Raw genomic sequence first — 16842 nt, forward strand, 5'->3', positions numbered from 1 at the left:
CTCTCTTACCCAACTCCCCCGCTCCCCAACCCCCCCGGCCAAAGCCAGCTACTCTCCCCACGCTGCCCACTGGGAGCGGTAGGCCAGAGGGTGGCCGGCGTGGCTGCGGTGAAAGGGGGACAGCGGGGGAGTGGCTGGGACTAGGCTCCCCAGCCAGAGGCTCAGGGGCCGGGCAGAACGGTCCTGCGGGCCATAGTTTGCCCACGTCTGGGCTAGACTATACCAGAAAGTTTTACTGTTTTAATTATGGTTTAAAGTAGCAAGAATATGCACCTGTGCGCATGCATGCAGTGTGGAGGCAATTATATCAGTATAGAAGTGCTTATACAAAAGTAGCTTATGCCGGATCAGGGAGCAAAATAAACTCTACCAATATAAGGCATCTGTATACCAGTGTACTGCATCTGTGCTAAGGCTTATACCAGTATAACTGCATCAGTAAAAAAAATCATACCCTTATCAGGCATAGTTATACCATTATAGCAACTCTTCTAACTGCAGACCAGGCATTAATATCAGCAGGGTTTTAGGAGAATGATTCCTTATGTTTGATTAACTGGTGTTTTGTTGTATTTCAGACCCTAAAGATTTAAGTTACTCTTGCAAACCATCCAGTGTAAGTGAACATTATTGTAATATTTATTGTTATATTTCATGTTACTTTTATTTTTTTTAATGGATAAATAGGACAACATTTGGTAGTTTATAGTATGAAACTAGCCTTCTGGTATACATTTGAACAACAAGGGGCTGTAATACCTGTCAGGGAAATGAATTAAGCTTGGTGGTAGGGCTTGTGATAATGTAGTGTGTTGGTTTTGTAGTGGAATTCAAGTATTATTCATGCGGTTTGCTCCGGAGGGAGGAATTTTGAGTAAAGTTGATTTTTTTTTAATTTAAAATTGATTTTTTTATTTTGTTTAAATTAGCATAAGGAACAGTGTGAGGGGGAAGATCTCCACAACGGGATCCTCATGTAGATGTATTTTCTCCTGCCCCCAGATTTCACTGGGGTAAGGAATGATTTGGGTCTATATCATTTGCCTTAATGATATCTTTTAGCAGTAAGTCCCAAAGATGAATTGTACATTGAAAGAAAATGTCCTGTGTCTGTTTTGAATATATTGATTTTCTTAATTTTGCATGCAGTCTTGTTCTTCTATGGTAATTTAGGGTAGATTGGCCTTCTCTGTAGCATGTATTATTTCTTGTACTGCTTTCTCTTATCCTCTTACTATTCTCCTCTCTAAAGGACATAATCTTTAATATTTTCAATCTCTCCTGATATAAAGTTTCTGATCATTTTAATTGCCATTGTCTCAAGCACATGTTTTTGGCTTTATCACATATTTTGGTCACCTCATTTCAGAAAATACTGTACTGTCTATATTTTCCGTTTAATTCTTTCGCATTTTTTAAATACAAGCAAATCTATTACTGGATTGAAGTTAAATGACTCATAGACACTTTGAGCTGGAAGATATTTTTCTTAAGTATTTATTTGCTACCTATTGAGAAACATCCTGGTGAATGTTTCAATCACTTCATACAGTTACTAGAAAGAAAGATAGATCTCAGAATTTGCCACTAAGCTTTGCTGAGGTAAATGTATTCCATTCACTTCAGTGCGCTGTTACTGAAAAGCATTGTTAAAGAGCTCTGCACAGCATATTGCTTTTCTGCCTTACCAAAAGCTGACATGAAAGAAAAAAATGACTTTCAGCTATATCTGTCTTGATGCTGTTGAACCAAAAAAAAAGGCAATTGAGAATTTGTTTTCTTGCAGCCCCCCCCCCCCCCCAAAAAAACAAGAGGTCATTGACTTCTCATGAACATCAGCAAGATAATTGCCTCACACCCAGCCTCATTGTCTGATGCATTTGACCTACTGTTTCCATGGAAACCTTGCTCTCTGGAGCATAAAGTATCACTCCCTCCCACAGATTCTTATTTGCAATCCCATAGGAGGTTTTAAAGACATTTCTCTCCTAGACTTCACTCAGAAATAGCTCCAGAATGCAAAACTTGCCAAGAGTTCAGTAAATCCTAGGAAGTCACATGATGTTTGAATGTGGGAATACCTCAAATTTAAAATTTGAGGTCCGAAAATTACAGAGTACCTTCAACTCCTGTTAACTTCAGTGCACTCTCCTTCTGTATTCACCACAGGATTAATTTGTAGAAGTTAAACCAATTAATAGAATATTGATTAACAAATCTTGTTGCTGAAGTGTAGCTGAATGACAACTGAAAGGATACAGCTACGGTATTAGCACAATAAACAGACAGTGTCATCACTTGAAACAAAAACCTTGGCCCTGTTAGACTAGCTGCAGAATTTTGCAGGAAGGCATAAAATTCTAGCTGCCACTTTGTTTTCAGTCCTTCTGAGAAGCAAATTCCCATGCGGCATGGGTCCCCTTGAAAATTTTTAAAACATTTTTGTAAATAATAATTCAAGAGTATATTTGAATCTAAGCAGAGCAGAGACAATCTTCTAATTGCAGGTGAAGCAATACAAACTTGAAAAGTTACCATGAGGAGTAGTTCCTCAGAGAGAGTAAATCTAAGGCACCATCTGTGAGCTGGTCTGGTGATATTTTTTTTTTCATATCCTCCATAATTTGAAGCCTCACAGGATGCCCAGGTCCCGCCATACTTTTAAGTGACTACACTGTAAGTTACAAGCTATTCAAAATTTGATCATTTTTCCTCCCAAGTCAGTGGCAGAGACTGGAACAGAACCTAAAACCCTTAACTCCGACTTTCTCCACAGATTTCTCAGGATACCCATTGTCACTTGTATCTGGCTTTGCTGTGTTAAAAAAGGAACTGGAAACACACTCATGAAAATAATTTCATTTTAAATTAAGTTTTTCAACAATTCCCAAAATAGAAGGTGCACTTAAGTGCTTTGGCCATTTTACCTTGGTTTGTGTAATGTGAAATATGTTTCAAAATATTTCAGATTCTGGTGTAAATGCCAGAAGTGGAGTCTTTGTCTAAGCTTTCCACAGAGATCTACTCTCCACAAGTGCTGAATTCAAGCAGTCTATGCAATCTGCAATAAAGGAATTTGATAAATGACAGTAGAGGGCAGGTTTAGTGGCATTTGTAATAGGGAAAGAAATGTAAAAATTATGTGAAGATTTGGTATCTTCTTTTTCATTGCTTCTAATCTAATCTCTCGTTCACTGCTCTTGCAACCCTGCAGCTTGTAGTCCCGATTGATCAATACGTATGAACACGCTGAAATTCTTTTGTTCTAAGAACTCTTTTAACATGGCTTTTCCTTTCTGTGGAAATATCAGTTCTTTTAAAAATTCTTGTGGTAAAGTTCTTCCATATCTGGAAGACTCCATACTTTTCAACTTCTTACTTCTCTCCAGAAGATAAAGTGTAAATATTTAATATGTAGCCTCTCAGTCTAGTCCTCATCTCCAGACATTTCCTCTTTACCAGAGTATATTGCATTTAAACAGTGAAATGAAAAAAAAGTCTTTCACTTTTTCTCTTCTTAACCTTTAGATAAAGATATAGCTGGTCTTTCCTCAGATAATAGATTTTCTTTCTGCTAGATCATTGTAATTCACTTCCCAAAACGACTCTTCTTTTCAGTAAGACCATTTCTAGTATGTATTTTGCAGAACCCTTGTTTTTGGACTTTGGCCCATCAAGGATGATTACTTCAATCTTTGACTGCACTTTACCTTTTATGGATTATACATAATTTATCCTCATCTCTCCATAAATTTTCTGTACTGGAGGAATGAACAAGTAAAGAACAAAAAATATGCATCCATACACTTTATCTGGGGCAAATTTTGTGTATATTTCCTTTTAAATTAAGACTTCAGATATGGACAGGGCATGCTTTTCTGACTATATTTATTTTTTACATAGCATTCAGGATGTACTAAGGCACTTAGTAAAAGTTTAGTGCCTCCCTCTGCTCCTCTAATGTTATACGCAAGTGAACACAGCCCCATGTTCTCTCTACCTGGTGGTGAATATACATTTAAGGTTTACATGTAAGCTACCCAACCCACACACTTCATATCAATGGCAAATATTTTTAGATAAAGTGTCATATGGTGACATATTTCAAATAATGCAATTTCAGCATGCATTGATGTGCAACTGTGCATGCAAATGAATGGCTATATTTACAGGAAAGCAACTATTTTAGATCTGTTCCAGTTGGGGGCCTGGGGAGCCCACAGAGGATAGATAGGATCAGATCCTCGGGGAGGCGGGGGAAGGAAGATCCCAAAGACAACAACTATAACCGTGGTGCCCCCTTCCTGTGCTCAAACAGCTAGAATGAATATTTTATATGAGAATGTGAGAAACCTTTATCTTCAATGGGGAGGGAGGAGGAGAGAAATTGTTCCTTAATAGCAGCCTCTGAAATAAATGGATCAGTTTAGGAAGTCGAATTGTGATTAAAGTATTGTTACAAAATGTGGATTTTGTAGTGAAAAATGTCAAAGTCATTAAGTAGAATGAGCTCAAAATCTGAATTTCCTGTGCCGCTCCTATGTACAGCACAATTTGAAATGAGAATATATAAAAGTGCCTTCTCTTTAACATTTTGCAAGATTCACAGAACTCCACCTGAATTTAAAATAACTAGAATGTACAGTCATCAAACCATAAGTTTTTCCACTTGGCTTTGCATCTGAGGTGTGATGAACATAGATCTTTGGTATGTAAAAGTAGGGTCTAACCCTACTTCTAGCATCAGTGACTTCTTTAAGGTAGTGCTTTTTTAAATTGTTTTTCAGAGCTCAAAGTCCTACATGAATGGTAAAAATAAATTCAGAGTCCATAAGCCAACCTTAAATCTTAAAGAAACCAACAATCTTCAGGTAAAATGAAATTTCTTAAGTTAAAATTGTATGTAAGATTTTTCTAAGCTCAGATATAATCTTTCCAATGAAAATGGCTTTACCCATGAATGTTTCAATCTGCTAAAGATCTTATAGAAAAATATAAACATAAAAATATTTCAACTTACTGTAAACAGTGTTTTAGGGGGAGATTTTTCAAAGACACAAAAGACAGCTAGGTGACTGACTGCCCTTTATGCATATGAAAATCTTTCCCTTAATTTCTTCTGTAGTGTCCCCTTAGTGTTTTTTGCTTTCGGCTGGAGATTTACTGCTTCTTAAAAACAATGACATATTTAACAACTTCTGTGCCCTATTGTCCTCGCCTACAAAACCAGTTGCATCAGTTCTGTGGTACACTTTGAGTTCTTCAGAATGAAAATTTAATTTTAAAAGAAGGGGAAGAGATGCGAGAGCAATGTGAGCAAAATTCACAGTAGTGATAAGGGGATGAGCATAAACCGATAGCCTGGATCAAAAACATCCCCAAATTTGGGAGACCTTCGGATCCCAACATTTGTAGTTGTGACCAATTTCTGCAATAATCGCATCCCTGAGTTTCATTTAGGAGAGCAGAGTAATGTGCTGTACACTACGAGGCACAAATAACCAAAACTCAAGTACCTTTCACTCTGCAGCCCTTTGTTTACTAAATATACTATGAAGGCCAAGAACATAAGAACAAGGTTCAAAAAAGAGCTAGATAAATCCATGGAGGATAGGTCCATCAATGGCTATTAGTCAGGATGGGCAGGGACGGTGTCCTTACCCTCTGTTTGCCAGAAGCTGGGAATGAGCGACAGGGGATGGATCACTTGATGATTACCTGTTCTGCTCATTCCCTTTGGGGCACCTGGCACTGACCACTGTCAGAAGACAGGATACTGGGCTAGATGGACCCTTGGTCTGACCCAGTAGGGCCATTCTTATGTTCTTATGATATATTACAAGGGAATGTATTTGATTATTCACTAATGAGTAGAGGAGAGACCATTTCCTCCACATCATATTAAGGGACAACACAGCTGGTTTTGTTTCTTTGGTGTTATCCAAAGCCCATTAAAGTCTATGTGAGTCTTTCCACTGAGTTCCAAGGACTCTGGACCAAGCCCTTACTGATGAGCAGCTATTTTACATGTTCCTCCTTTCATTCTAAGGCCTGAGTTATGCCTGGTAGGCAGAGCCTGTAATAAGGCTTGATGTGCAGCTGAACCACTCCAGGGGAACAAAATGGCTCCTGGAGCTCCCTGCGGGAGAGGAGTAATTTGCTACACCCTATTACTGTGCCGAATAGACCCTATCACATAGCTAACAAGCTCTCCTGGTTTGTGGGGTGGAGAAACAAAGGCATGATTTCAAATATCAGAAGGGTAGCCGTGTTAGTCTGTATTCACAAAAACAACAAGGAGTCCGGTGGCACCTTAAAGACTAACAGATTTATTTGGGCATAAGCTTTTGTGGGTAAAAAACCCACTTCTCTTCAAAGGCATGATTCTGCCTTCTCCATTTTTGTCTTGTTGCTGGCAGAGGAAGCAACTTGTTAGCGGCGCCTGCACTCCCCTGAGTGCAGGGACTTCTGATTCTGGAGGTCCATTACGTGGACCTCCCATGGAAGGCAGAGTCCATGCTCTCTCTCCCTTCTGTGCAGGCATTGGCCACAGTTTAGCCCTCTGACTTTTTGGGAAATGGTTAGTTATTTGTGTGCATAATATGTAACTTTTTGAGCGGTTGGACTTCAGCATGGAGACTGAACAGTCTGGGTTGGGAGGCACCTCTTCCCACCCTCCATGCTGAGAACATCTATATAGAAAAGGAATAGAGTTATTCTCTCTCCCCATTGTACATACTTATTTACTGAACTTTGCAGGCCATTTGTTTGCAAAAACAATCCTTCTGAAAATGAGAACTGAGTGCAGTCTAAGTATAGTATTCATGATACTGGACAACGTAACATCTCATTTCCTTGGTGAAGTACAGCTCTGAATATCACCCGAGGACCATTTTTTAAAGGTTTTCTACAGGTGGTAGGTGGTTACTTGGTTGCTTGTTTGTCATATAGACTTTTTTTTAAAATGAGAGTAGTCTTCATCTAATTCTCTGTGGGGAGAAACATACAAAAAAACTACCCCTGGGTAAATACTGCCAAAAATTTTGAGATTACTCATTCTTAAATTGCTCCCACTGTGTTTGCTCCCCTCAGTGGCCAGTGAGTTTACTTGCAGGAATATTCATGGAAACAGAAAGGATTTTAATCTATTAGAAGTTATTGACAGGAGCAAACTTTACATTTGTAAATGAGTACTGGTATTCACACCAGAAAACAGATTCTGGATTTGTCCCTTCAGAGAAAAGAAATATCTTGTGACCAGAACAAAACAAAAATCTTCGTTTCATTTCAAAATGTTGATGTGAATCTAACCACTTTTGTTTTTACATCTTCCTGTGGTAAAAATTTAAATTTGTTTCTCAGAATTGATTATTTTCTCCCCCAAAAATTCAGTTTCAATTGCAAAGTCATATTTTTTAGGTAGGAAAACTTTCCACACATCGTACTTCAACCAGTTCTACTTGTCACCTATGTGTTCAATCAAAATTAACCAAACCATTCTGAACTAAGTATATTCACTGTCTACAGTGAACTGTTTGAGTACAACCTGCAGCCCAGATGTTACTTGCCAGTATTATGCTCTGAATAATTTTAAAATAATGGCAAGAGTCTTGAATCTCATAAGCTGTTTTTGGACAATTCATAAATACAAAGAGCTGAAATTTGAAAATAAACTGTTGGCTGTAATTTGCTCTGCCAGCTCTAATCATAATTCTCAGTAATTGCACAAACTGACAACAAGAGTGGCAGATTTCAGAGTAGCAGCCGTGTTAGTCTGTATCCGCAAAAAGAAGAACAGGAGTACTTGTGGCACCTTAGAGACTAACAAATTTATTAGAGCATAAGCTTTCGTGGACTACAGCCCACTTCTTCGGATGCATATAGAATGGAACATATATCAAACTGTCTGTACTGGGCTAGCTTGATTATCACTTCAAAAGTTTTTTTTCTCTTAATTAATTGGCCTCTCAGAGTTGGTAAGACAACTCCCACCTGTTTATGCTCTCTGTATGTGTGTATATATATCTCCTCAATCTATGTTCCATTCTATATGCATCCGAAGAAGTGGGCTGTAGTCCACGAAAGCTTATGCTCTAATAAATTTGTTAGTCTCTAAGGTGCCAAGAGTGGCAGAGAGGCTATAGACTGAATGGATAAGGAGACTTTATCCTGAGAGGTGTTCCATCTTGATCATGACAGACGGACACTGGCTGAGCAGCACTGGGGTGCTTGCTGTCAAATCTGTCAGAGTTAATGTGTGTTTTCTTTGCTATCTGTGTTAGTTGTTCATAATGGTGAGAAATAACCAGGCAAAAAATGCTCTCTCTGTTTTTGAGACCTTGCCCTTTCCCCCTCCAGTTGAGGATAACTGTATCTAATCTTGCTCTTGTAAACATGGAGTTGAATATATTTTTTACAATGGATACACTATAGCTAAGCTAAGGTTATCATAGTTCTGCTTCTTGCTGCCTGTACAAACAGCAGATGTTCAGTGGTTTTAGAACTAGTCAATTCCTAGCATACTAGATTGGCAGCTCTGACTGATTCTTAGCTGACCACTCTAAACACTATAACAAGAAAAATAATATTAAATATATGCAACAAATAAAAGCAGAATGTGTTTCTAGATACATTACCTGTCATGTCAGGTTGGCCTCTTAAAATTATACACTATTGAGCAATAATAAATCCTTCCCCAGAGCTCAGGAGTGTACCATATGTCTGTTCACTCTCACTGACAAAGCTGAAAAGTATTATCCCTGCCAAGCTCAAATTGCTTTTTCCTTATCTAGCTCAGTCTAACACTTACCTCCAAGATATTGATATATATCTCCAACTTGAATTGCTAAGAGAGGTGATATGTGTTGTGTATTGGGAACTTCCACTTCAGAATTATCATCTCTTTGCATTAGTAAGCTTAGAGTCACCTGTCTGAGAAATGAGCAGCATTTACTCAGACAATTCCAATCAGGCTATTGAGCTTACAGGTATCCTGCAGGGTTTACTCTGCCCTTATTCAAGCAACGCTCCTGTGGAAGTCAATAGGAAGTTTTCCTGAATAATGACTGAAGGGATTTTGACCAATTTTTTTGTTTTGTGTTTGGGATTGATAGCTTGAATTGCAAATGTTAAACTAAAGTATCAATGGTGTTTCAGTTATTCAAAGATTAAAAACTGAAATTAAGTGTCTACTGCTAATTTGTTGCCATTTAAAATAAAACAAAAGTATAAATAGGATTATTTCAAAATCACTCAATAGAAAGTGTCATTTTCAAATCTGTTCCATCATTTTTAAGCTGTAACATCTGTTCTCCATGTCAGTTTGTTTAATATTAATCAGACACTTTCCATCTACCGCACAAGTACGGGGGGGGTGGAATAATGTACCAATTTACCTTTCCAAGCTTAGATTCAAATAAATGTGGTAGTATTAAGCTCTTCACCAAGATTTAATATAGATGTGTGATGGTTAGGAGAAGGGTGAACATACATTAAAATCGTCTTGCAGCTAAAAAGAGAAGCATTGCTAGGTCATCTTAGGGGTGACAGTGCCATAGGGCACAGGTGAAATACTGGGTGGCTACAACTACTGAACCTATCATTTTTACAAGCTGGCAAAATAGTTTTGATGGACCTTGACAGCTTTGTGTCCAAAATTTCTGCCACCACGCATGGGAGTGAGTGGTGAATCTTGGATTTAGGTTTGAACTTCCTCAAGAGTCGGGGGGGAGCACGTGAGAGGTTTTGGTTCAATGTAATCTCTGGATAATTGGCTTCACACACTTAGGCATGGATTCCAGTCCCTACTCATATTGAATAGTACTTTATCCCAACAGCACTGTTGAACAGAGGTGCCAAATCAGATAGATACTTCCAAGGGAGGATGATCAAATTATGGTCCCTTCCCCACTGCCAGGGCCGGCTTTAGGAAGTGCGGGGCCCGATTCGGACAGTTTCGACGGGGCCCCGACAGGGATGACTAAAAAAAAAAAAAAACCACGTTAAAAAAACCACGTGGGGCTTGTACTCACCGGGCCGCGCTCCTAGTCTTTGGCGGCGGGTCCTTCACTGACTCCGGGTCTTCGGCGGCACTGAAGGACCCGCCGCCAAAGTGCCGCCAAAGACCCGGAGCGAGTGAAGGACCCACTGCCAAAGACCTGGAGCGCCGCCGGGTGAGTAAAAATTAAAAAGGTGCCTCTAGCCAGGGAAGGGATTCTCTGCCACTTGCCCCCCACTCTGGGCGACCCTGCCACTGGGCGCGGGGCCCTCTTAAGCGCGGGGCCCGATTCGGGGGAATTGGTGGAATTGGCCTAAAGCCGGCCCTGCCCACTGCCTCCTCCTGAAGGGACCCCAGGTTTCCCTCACCCAGGGAGTGTCCATCTCTCTTACCACATGGTGCTTTAGCCAGTTTGAGTTCTCGGTGGGCTCCCCTGCACTCTGCTGTACAGGAATAGGCTCCTGGTGCGCCAGATCACCACATCATTTCACCCCGCTGCTCCTCCAAAATTTCAGTGGCGTGATAACCCTATGCTCCAGGTTGCAACACCATTCACTGAAACGTGGCCTGGCCACCCCATTTGTACAGAGGGGAGGCCAGGTCAAACTTTAGTGGCAATGTGACTACACAGCTGGGGTGTTAGTCCAGACCGCTTTGGCAGCAGCTGTATTTGTTTAGTATGGACAGCTGCTAAAAGATAATTGGGCCATGGCCCCCCTGCTCTGTGGCCTATGGAACTTTGGGCAAGTGCAAAAAGCATGGGGGGAGGGAGGGATTTGCTCTCACTTCTCCCCACTCCCTGCAATTGGTGTCACTGCTATTGAAGTCAGGTTGAGTAAGGCACTGTTACCGAAATGTCGGGTCCGCCTAGCTAAGAGCCAATAACAGCCAGACAGGGATAAGGAAAAGGTTGCTTTATTCTGCAGAAGAAAAGAGACCTTTGCACCTTGGTACAAAAACTCTAACTCATACAAAAGCCAAAGATCTTTTATACACTCAAACACAGGCCCTGGTCGTGTTAACATTTGATTGGTGGTTAACAGACCCTGTACTTCTGCTATCTGGTCAGTGAAAACCAATTTGGGACCAGCTCCAACTACCTCAAGGCCTTGAAAGGGAAGACAGTTGAAAAGTTCAGGCTACTGTGTACTTGAGGTGTCTGCTTCCCCCTAATGGCCTCTGGCTGCCATAACGGCTGCTAGCTGTTAAAGGGTTGGGGGGGGGGAGTCGCTGCTGACTGTCACAGTACTACTCAGTGTAAAACATCAGAATCTAGCCCTTCGATAATATTGATCTAATTCATAGGTGTCACTGCATGAATGAGTAAGACTGAAAACTAGAGGTCAGGAACAAAACAAACTCATGAGTCTTTTAAAACTAAGCATATGCTATACATACCTGAACAGTACAAATGATCCCTACTTAAACTGATGAATGTGAAGATACAAGAGACAGAAATTCTGAAAAATCAGCTTAATATTTATATAGAAGCCAGGTAATGTCCGTGATATCTTCAGTATGTTAACCAAGAAGTGTTTTCAACTCCAACCAGTGAGACCACATTTGAATGGTGGATGGGGAGAAGCCATTGAAAAGTAGAAGAAATAAGTCAATTTCCAATAGCTGGGTTCTGTTCAGGGCACGCTATGATGTGCAGTGGTTTTGCAATTTGAAATCTCCTCACAATACAGATACTGTAGTGCTTTGACTCCAGAAGTAATGCACGCTGCCCTAAAAAATAGTGCTTTTTTCACAAAGATTTCAGAATCCGTGAATCACTTTCTGAAGTACAGAAAGTAAAGTCATAAGACATGTGAATGACTTGGTTGTTTACTACATACATTTTAATGTATTTACTTTTCTTTTTGTGGTGGTGGGAATCTGTATGTAGGATCCAGCGATGCAGTGTTTGCTTCCTGACAGAGAGAACTTCACAGTGCCACTGAACCATAACGTGGCAGTCAATGGGGAAGGTGGAACTAGAATGTCAGCTATAAGCTTCATAGGTGCTTTGCGAATACCTGTGAGTACATGCATTAGTCTTATCCACTGTACATTGACTTGGGTTTTATCCGACAGGATTCTGATTTTTATACAGTTTAAATGGAGAAATGGACAAAGTTGGTTTTCCCATCTCAAAACTGGTATTTTATTCAGTCCTGTTGAGTTTTAACTGGATGTCGGGAATCAGGGGGTCTATGGTATAAGACAAAGTGGGTGTCCTATTCAGAAGAAGAGAGGATACAGAAAAAGGGAATATTTGGCTCAAAGAAGCCAACTGAATACATTAATAAATCACATATTCGAATTTACAAACATCCAGAAAACTAGTGAGTGCAAGTTTAAACCTGCTCTTGGAGTTTTAAGCTGTATAGCTAGCACTCACACACTTCAGAACCCAAGAGTATGATGACATTATTAACATAATGGGACAATATTTATGTATGAGGGGAGAGAACTAAGGGGATCAGAGAGGCAACCTTGAATTGTCAGGGATGGAGGGGGAGTAGCTGAAATACCTACAGCCTCTTCTGCAGAGGCGACAGAACTGTCCTTTCATATCACCTCTTCTTATGCTCCTTGAAACCTCAGGTAACTGACTAGTCCCAGTTAGAGCTGGTTGGAATTTTCTATCTAATTTGGGGGAAGGGGTTAATGAAAAAAGGTAGTTTTCACAAAATTACTGATTTTTCTTGACATTTTTCACAATGGAAAATTGAAAAAAAAAATTGTTGGGGTAGGGTTGACCTGAATCAAAATATTTCCATTTATTGAACAGAATCAAAATATTTTGAGTCACTTCAATTTTAATCTGCATCCACCTGAGCTACCGTGGTACTTCACTGATGTTGTAATTCAGGTCTTCCTCATTCTGCTCTCTGAGTCGGGCCTCTCAGCTAGCCCACATCTCTCATGATGCTCTTTGGTCTTCCCTCTGGCTGAACGCCATAGTGTATCATGGGAGATGTAGTTTTTGCTGGGGAACCTGGCTCATAGAGGAGAACGGGGGCATGAGGCATCTGAACTACAATTCCTAGGAGGCACTGGCAGCTCAGGCAGATGCAGTTCAATGTCAAACTGAAACAAAATGTTTCCAAATAGAAATTTTTTGGAACTTTTCATTCCCTGAAAAATGTAGCAATTTTGACTTTTCATCCTGGTTTTGAGGCAAAAAACAATGTTGAAATATCAGAATTTCCTGCCGGACAAAAGTTCTGATTTCTGACCAGCTTTAGTCCCAGTGGTTCTGCAATTCTGTGATCTCCTTAAGTGGGATGAACTCTTCATCCAGTATGAGCAAGCTGAACTTCAATGCATGTGCTTTTTTTGTCAGCTGTGTTTTGGTTTTGCTTTTTGGTGGGTGGGTATGAAGTGGAAGTCTGAAGTTGAGCTATATGAATTTGGTATATAATATAATATTCTATAGCCCATTACCCCTGTTGTATGTGTATTTGTCCTCATATTTGGAGTAGTTGTATTGATGTACATTATGGAATATTAATAACCTTGATTAGCACTTGATTACACCAGGGCTTCCCTGCATTAATTGGCTGCCTATGTTGTTTAAGTGTTAAATTGAAAAATGAATTCAACAATTGTTAAAATATGATGGAAACTCCTACCTAGTCTCCTATCTACATCTTCCATAGAGTCAGTGGACCGTGCTCTATCCTGGTACAAGCGGGCTATAACGCCACGGAAGTCAGTACAGTTGTACCTGCTTACAGTAGGTTTTAATTTGGGCCGGTGTCACAAATGGCATCATTTCTTCAGGCAGATGACTTCCATCACTAGTAGGTTCATAAATGATAATTGTCATTTTCAAAAGCTCCTAATTTGAAAGCACAGTTTATGGCTTATGTAGGGGAGCATCTTACCACTCAAACTTTCAGGCTGCTGGATAAAAGGAAAGGGGGAGTTTGTTTGAATTCAGGGTAATAGCCCTGCTCAGGGAAACACAAATGAATTCCAGCTGGAACTGATATTGGGCCGGTGTGAATGTAGGAAAGAGCTCCTGGCACTATATGCTACCCTCCTGTACCCTTAGATTCTACCCAGTACCTGATCCTGCAACAGCAAGGTGATATGTATCTAAAATATCCTCTTCTCCCTTCTCCTCGAGTCTTCCCCTTTCACTTCTCCTGTCACTTGGTGGTGGGAATGAATAACACTTTAAATACAGCAAGGTGTGAGTGGGGGAGGGAGGGTATTGAGGGGGATGGGAAAGCATGAATGTGGTGGTGGTGGTGGGGCAAATCTCCAGCAATCCATATTGATACTTGCAGGAGTAGCATAACAACAAGGACTTAAAACTGTGTAAAACCCCAAACTGCTGCCAGAAGATGGCAAATGGTGGGGGAAGGATTGACAGGAACAGGTTTATGTGGCAGTCAAATACACTTCAGCTGTGTTTTTATAATAACTTAACCTTACATAGAATTCTCAGCTAAGGCAATAGGGTAAAAGAATACTGAGACTTGTACGTTAAATAAGCACCCACTTTTACTGTGCTGAGTCCTAACTAGGCACCTCTTTGAAACCATGTACCATACGGGCTGTGTGGATTTTTGAAGAAATAAATACCATTGGTGAAATCCTGGTGCAATTTAAGTTGATGGGAAAATACCCCCAGGTCCCAACAGTATGCACCCAGATCAGTTCTATAAAAGGGAAGATACATGTAACATGACAGAAAATCACTGTTGATCTCTGAAGTGGTTATAAGCTCTATCTGTCCTTATTAGTATTCTGGTTTCTGGTTACAGTTACACGGAGAGAAAAAGATATACAAGTAGAATACTGCAATCTGCTTTGATCATAAGCTTCATGTTTCCAGAACAGGAAGTCTCAAGAGAGAAATTCCTGAGACAGAAAGGCTTAAGATGCCATTTGGCGATTGCTTGCATGGTGTGGTTTAACAGAAGCAAAGAAACAACAATAATGCATGTCTAGGTACTAACCTTGTTCTTCTTTTTTATTTTCTTTCCTTAGGGAGTCATAGAATTCTCCCTCTGTTTGTTGTTTGCTAAACTAGTCAGTTACACTTTCCTTTTCTGGCTTCCGCTCTATATCACAAACGTAGGTAAGTATCTGTGGGAGGAAAACAAGTGTTTAGTTAGAGAGTGTCATGAACCATGATGAGCCTAGTCACGTGAAAATAAACATTACTGCTTTTGTTTTAAGCTACGGTTGCCCTAGTAGAGTTGAAAGACTGCCGTTTATTATATATGTCAATGATACGTACTGAGAGTTAAGAGATAGCGACCACAAAAATAAGAATCCGATTTCTCTCTGAAAATTGCAAGTCTGTGTGATGACTTTCGCTCTTGAGAACCAGCCAAAAATATTTAATTAAATAAACCCTATAATAATCATATATTTATAATGGTGCCTTATATCCTGATGGATCCCAAAGAGCTTAATAAGCTGCACAAAGGAATTACTTTATTTCTACTATTTATTTATTTTATTAGATCATCACTATCACTGTGCTTTGTGCCATACAGAACATAGAGGAAAGCATGCTGCCTCGAGAAGTTCATATTCTTTGAGCTATCCTCTGGCTTTTAAATCCACAGCCTCAAGACCAGAAGAGACAGGCAGGCAGAATGCCTGTAGGGAAGTGTGTGCAGTAGGGACACTCACTACATCCTTTGATAGGCCGCAGTATGCCCTCCTAGTAACCAGTACTTCAGTGCTAATAGGTTTGATGAAGGGAGAAGATTAGCTAATACGTTTTTTTTATGTTTAAAAACAATATAATTAGTTTTACTATATGAACATTAGAGGCGTTGGGCATCTAACTCCCATAGGTGCTTTTGAATATCCCACCCTGTGTTGCAGTAGCACTCAGATGTCCCGCAGTGCTAGGCACTGTGCAAACACATGCAAAGACATGGTCTTTGTTGTGTATGGTTTATAATCCAGTTGCAGAGGTGTCCCTTTGCATGCTGGGGAGTTCACGGAGTCATTCTGCCTCCTGCTCCTGGGGCATTGCAGCTTTGCATTGTTCTTTGCTCCAGGCTGCGTTTAACCAACACAATCTAGCCAGCCAGTGATACTGGTCACATAAGTAAGGGCTTCAGGATTAGGCTCCCTCTGTGGCCTTAATTTGTACCAAACATGTTTCTGAAACAAAGCAGCATTACTTATTGGTACTTGTTAGTAGTGTGGTGCTCTGATTATTTTTAAGACTGTTGCTAATGAACCAGAAAATTCTTGTGTACACACAAGTTTTACCACTTTAACTCAAGTGGTATGAGCCCCTCTAGCGTGGACAGAGTTCTATCAGTATACAATTATTTATACCAGTAAAGCTTATTCTTGTAAATAAGTCATTCTGGTGTAAGGCACCTTTATACCAGTATAACTGCACCCACACTAAGTTGTACTGGTTGTAACTAGATGGGTAAAAAAATCACACCACTAACTAACATAATTATTCTGGGGCAAAAGCTGTCTGTGGACCAGGCTTTACATATGGATCTGAATAAAATGAAGACATTTCTCATAGTTTTGAAGTGAGAGGCTATTCTAATCCGATTTATTCTGCTTTTATTGTTAGAGCATCTTGATGCGAAAAGAGCTGGGGATCTATCTACATTGTTCGATGTGGGTGGAATCTTTGGTAAGTTTAACACACTATTATTAATCAGACCTAGGTTAGGAAATCTGTAGCACACATAGCTGTTCTGTTTTACTCTTTTACTAAGAAATTGGGGTTTGATCTTGCATCCACCTGAAAATGGCAAAATTGGCTCCCGTGGGAGCAGGATGGGGCCCTTACAGCCAAATCCTATGCCATGTGACCAGCCTAAGTAGCAGGTCTAGGGGAATAAATCCAT

At 40.1% G+C, this 16842-nt stretch overlaps 1 protein-coding gene across 2 annotated transcripts in view; it reads left to right on the forward strand.

Moving 5' to 3' along the window:
* SLC37A1 (solute carrier family 37 member 1) overlaps positions 1–16842 on the forward strand; it is a 62968-nt gene that overhangs the window by 29296 nt on the left and 16830 nt on the right. The window contains exons 9-13 of one of the 2 annotated variants that reach the window (XM_034753464.1): positions 579–616; positions 4788–4871; positions 11889–12020; positions 14990–15080; positions 16563–16625. In XM_034753464.1, coding sequence (XP_034609355.1) covers positions 579–616; positions 4788–4871; positions 11889–12020; positions 14990–15080; positions 16563–16625 — 408 coding nt within the window. The remainder of the gene's footprint in view (positions 1–578; positions 617–4787; positions 4872–11888; positions 12021–14989; positions 15081–16562; positions 16626–16842) is intronic. The other variant, XM_034753473.1, reaches the window with a different exon arrangement.

This window comes from Trachemys scripta, chromosome 1 (assembly GCF_013100865.1).
Source record: "Trachemys scripta elegans isolate TJP31775 chromosome 1, CAS_Tse_1.0, whole genome shotgun sequence".
NCBI lineage: Eukaryota > Metazoa > Chordata > Testudines > Emydidae > Trachemys > Trachemys scripta.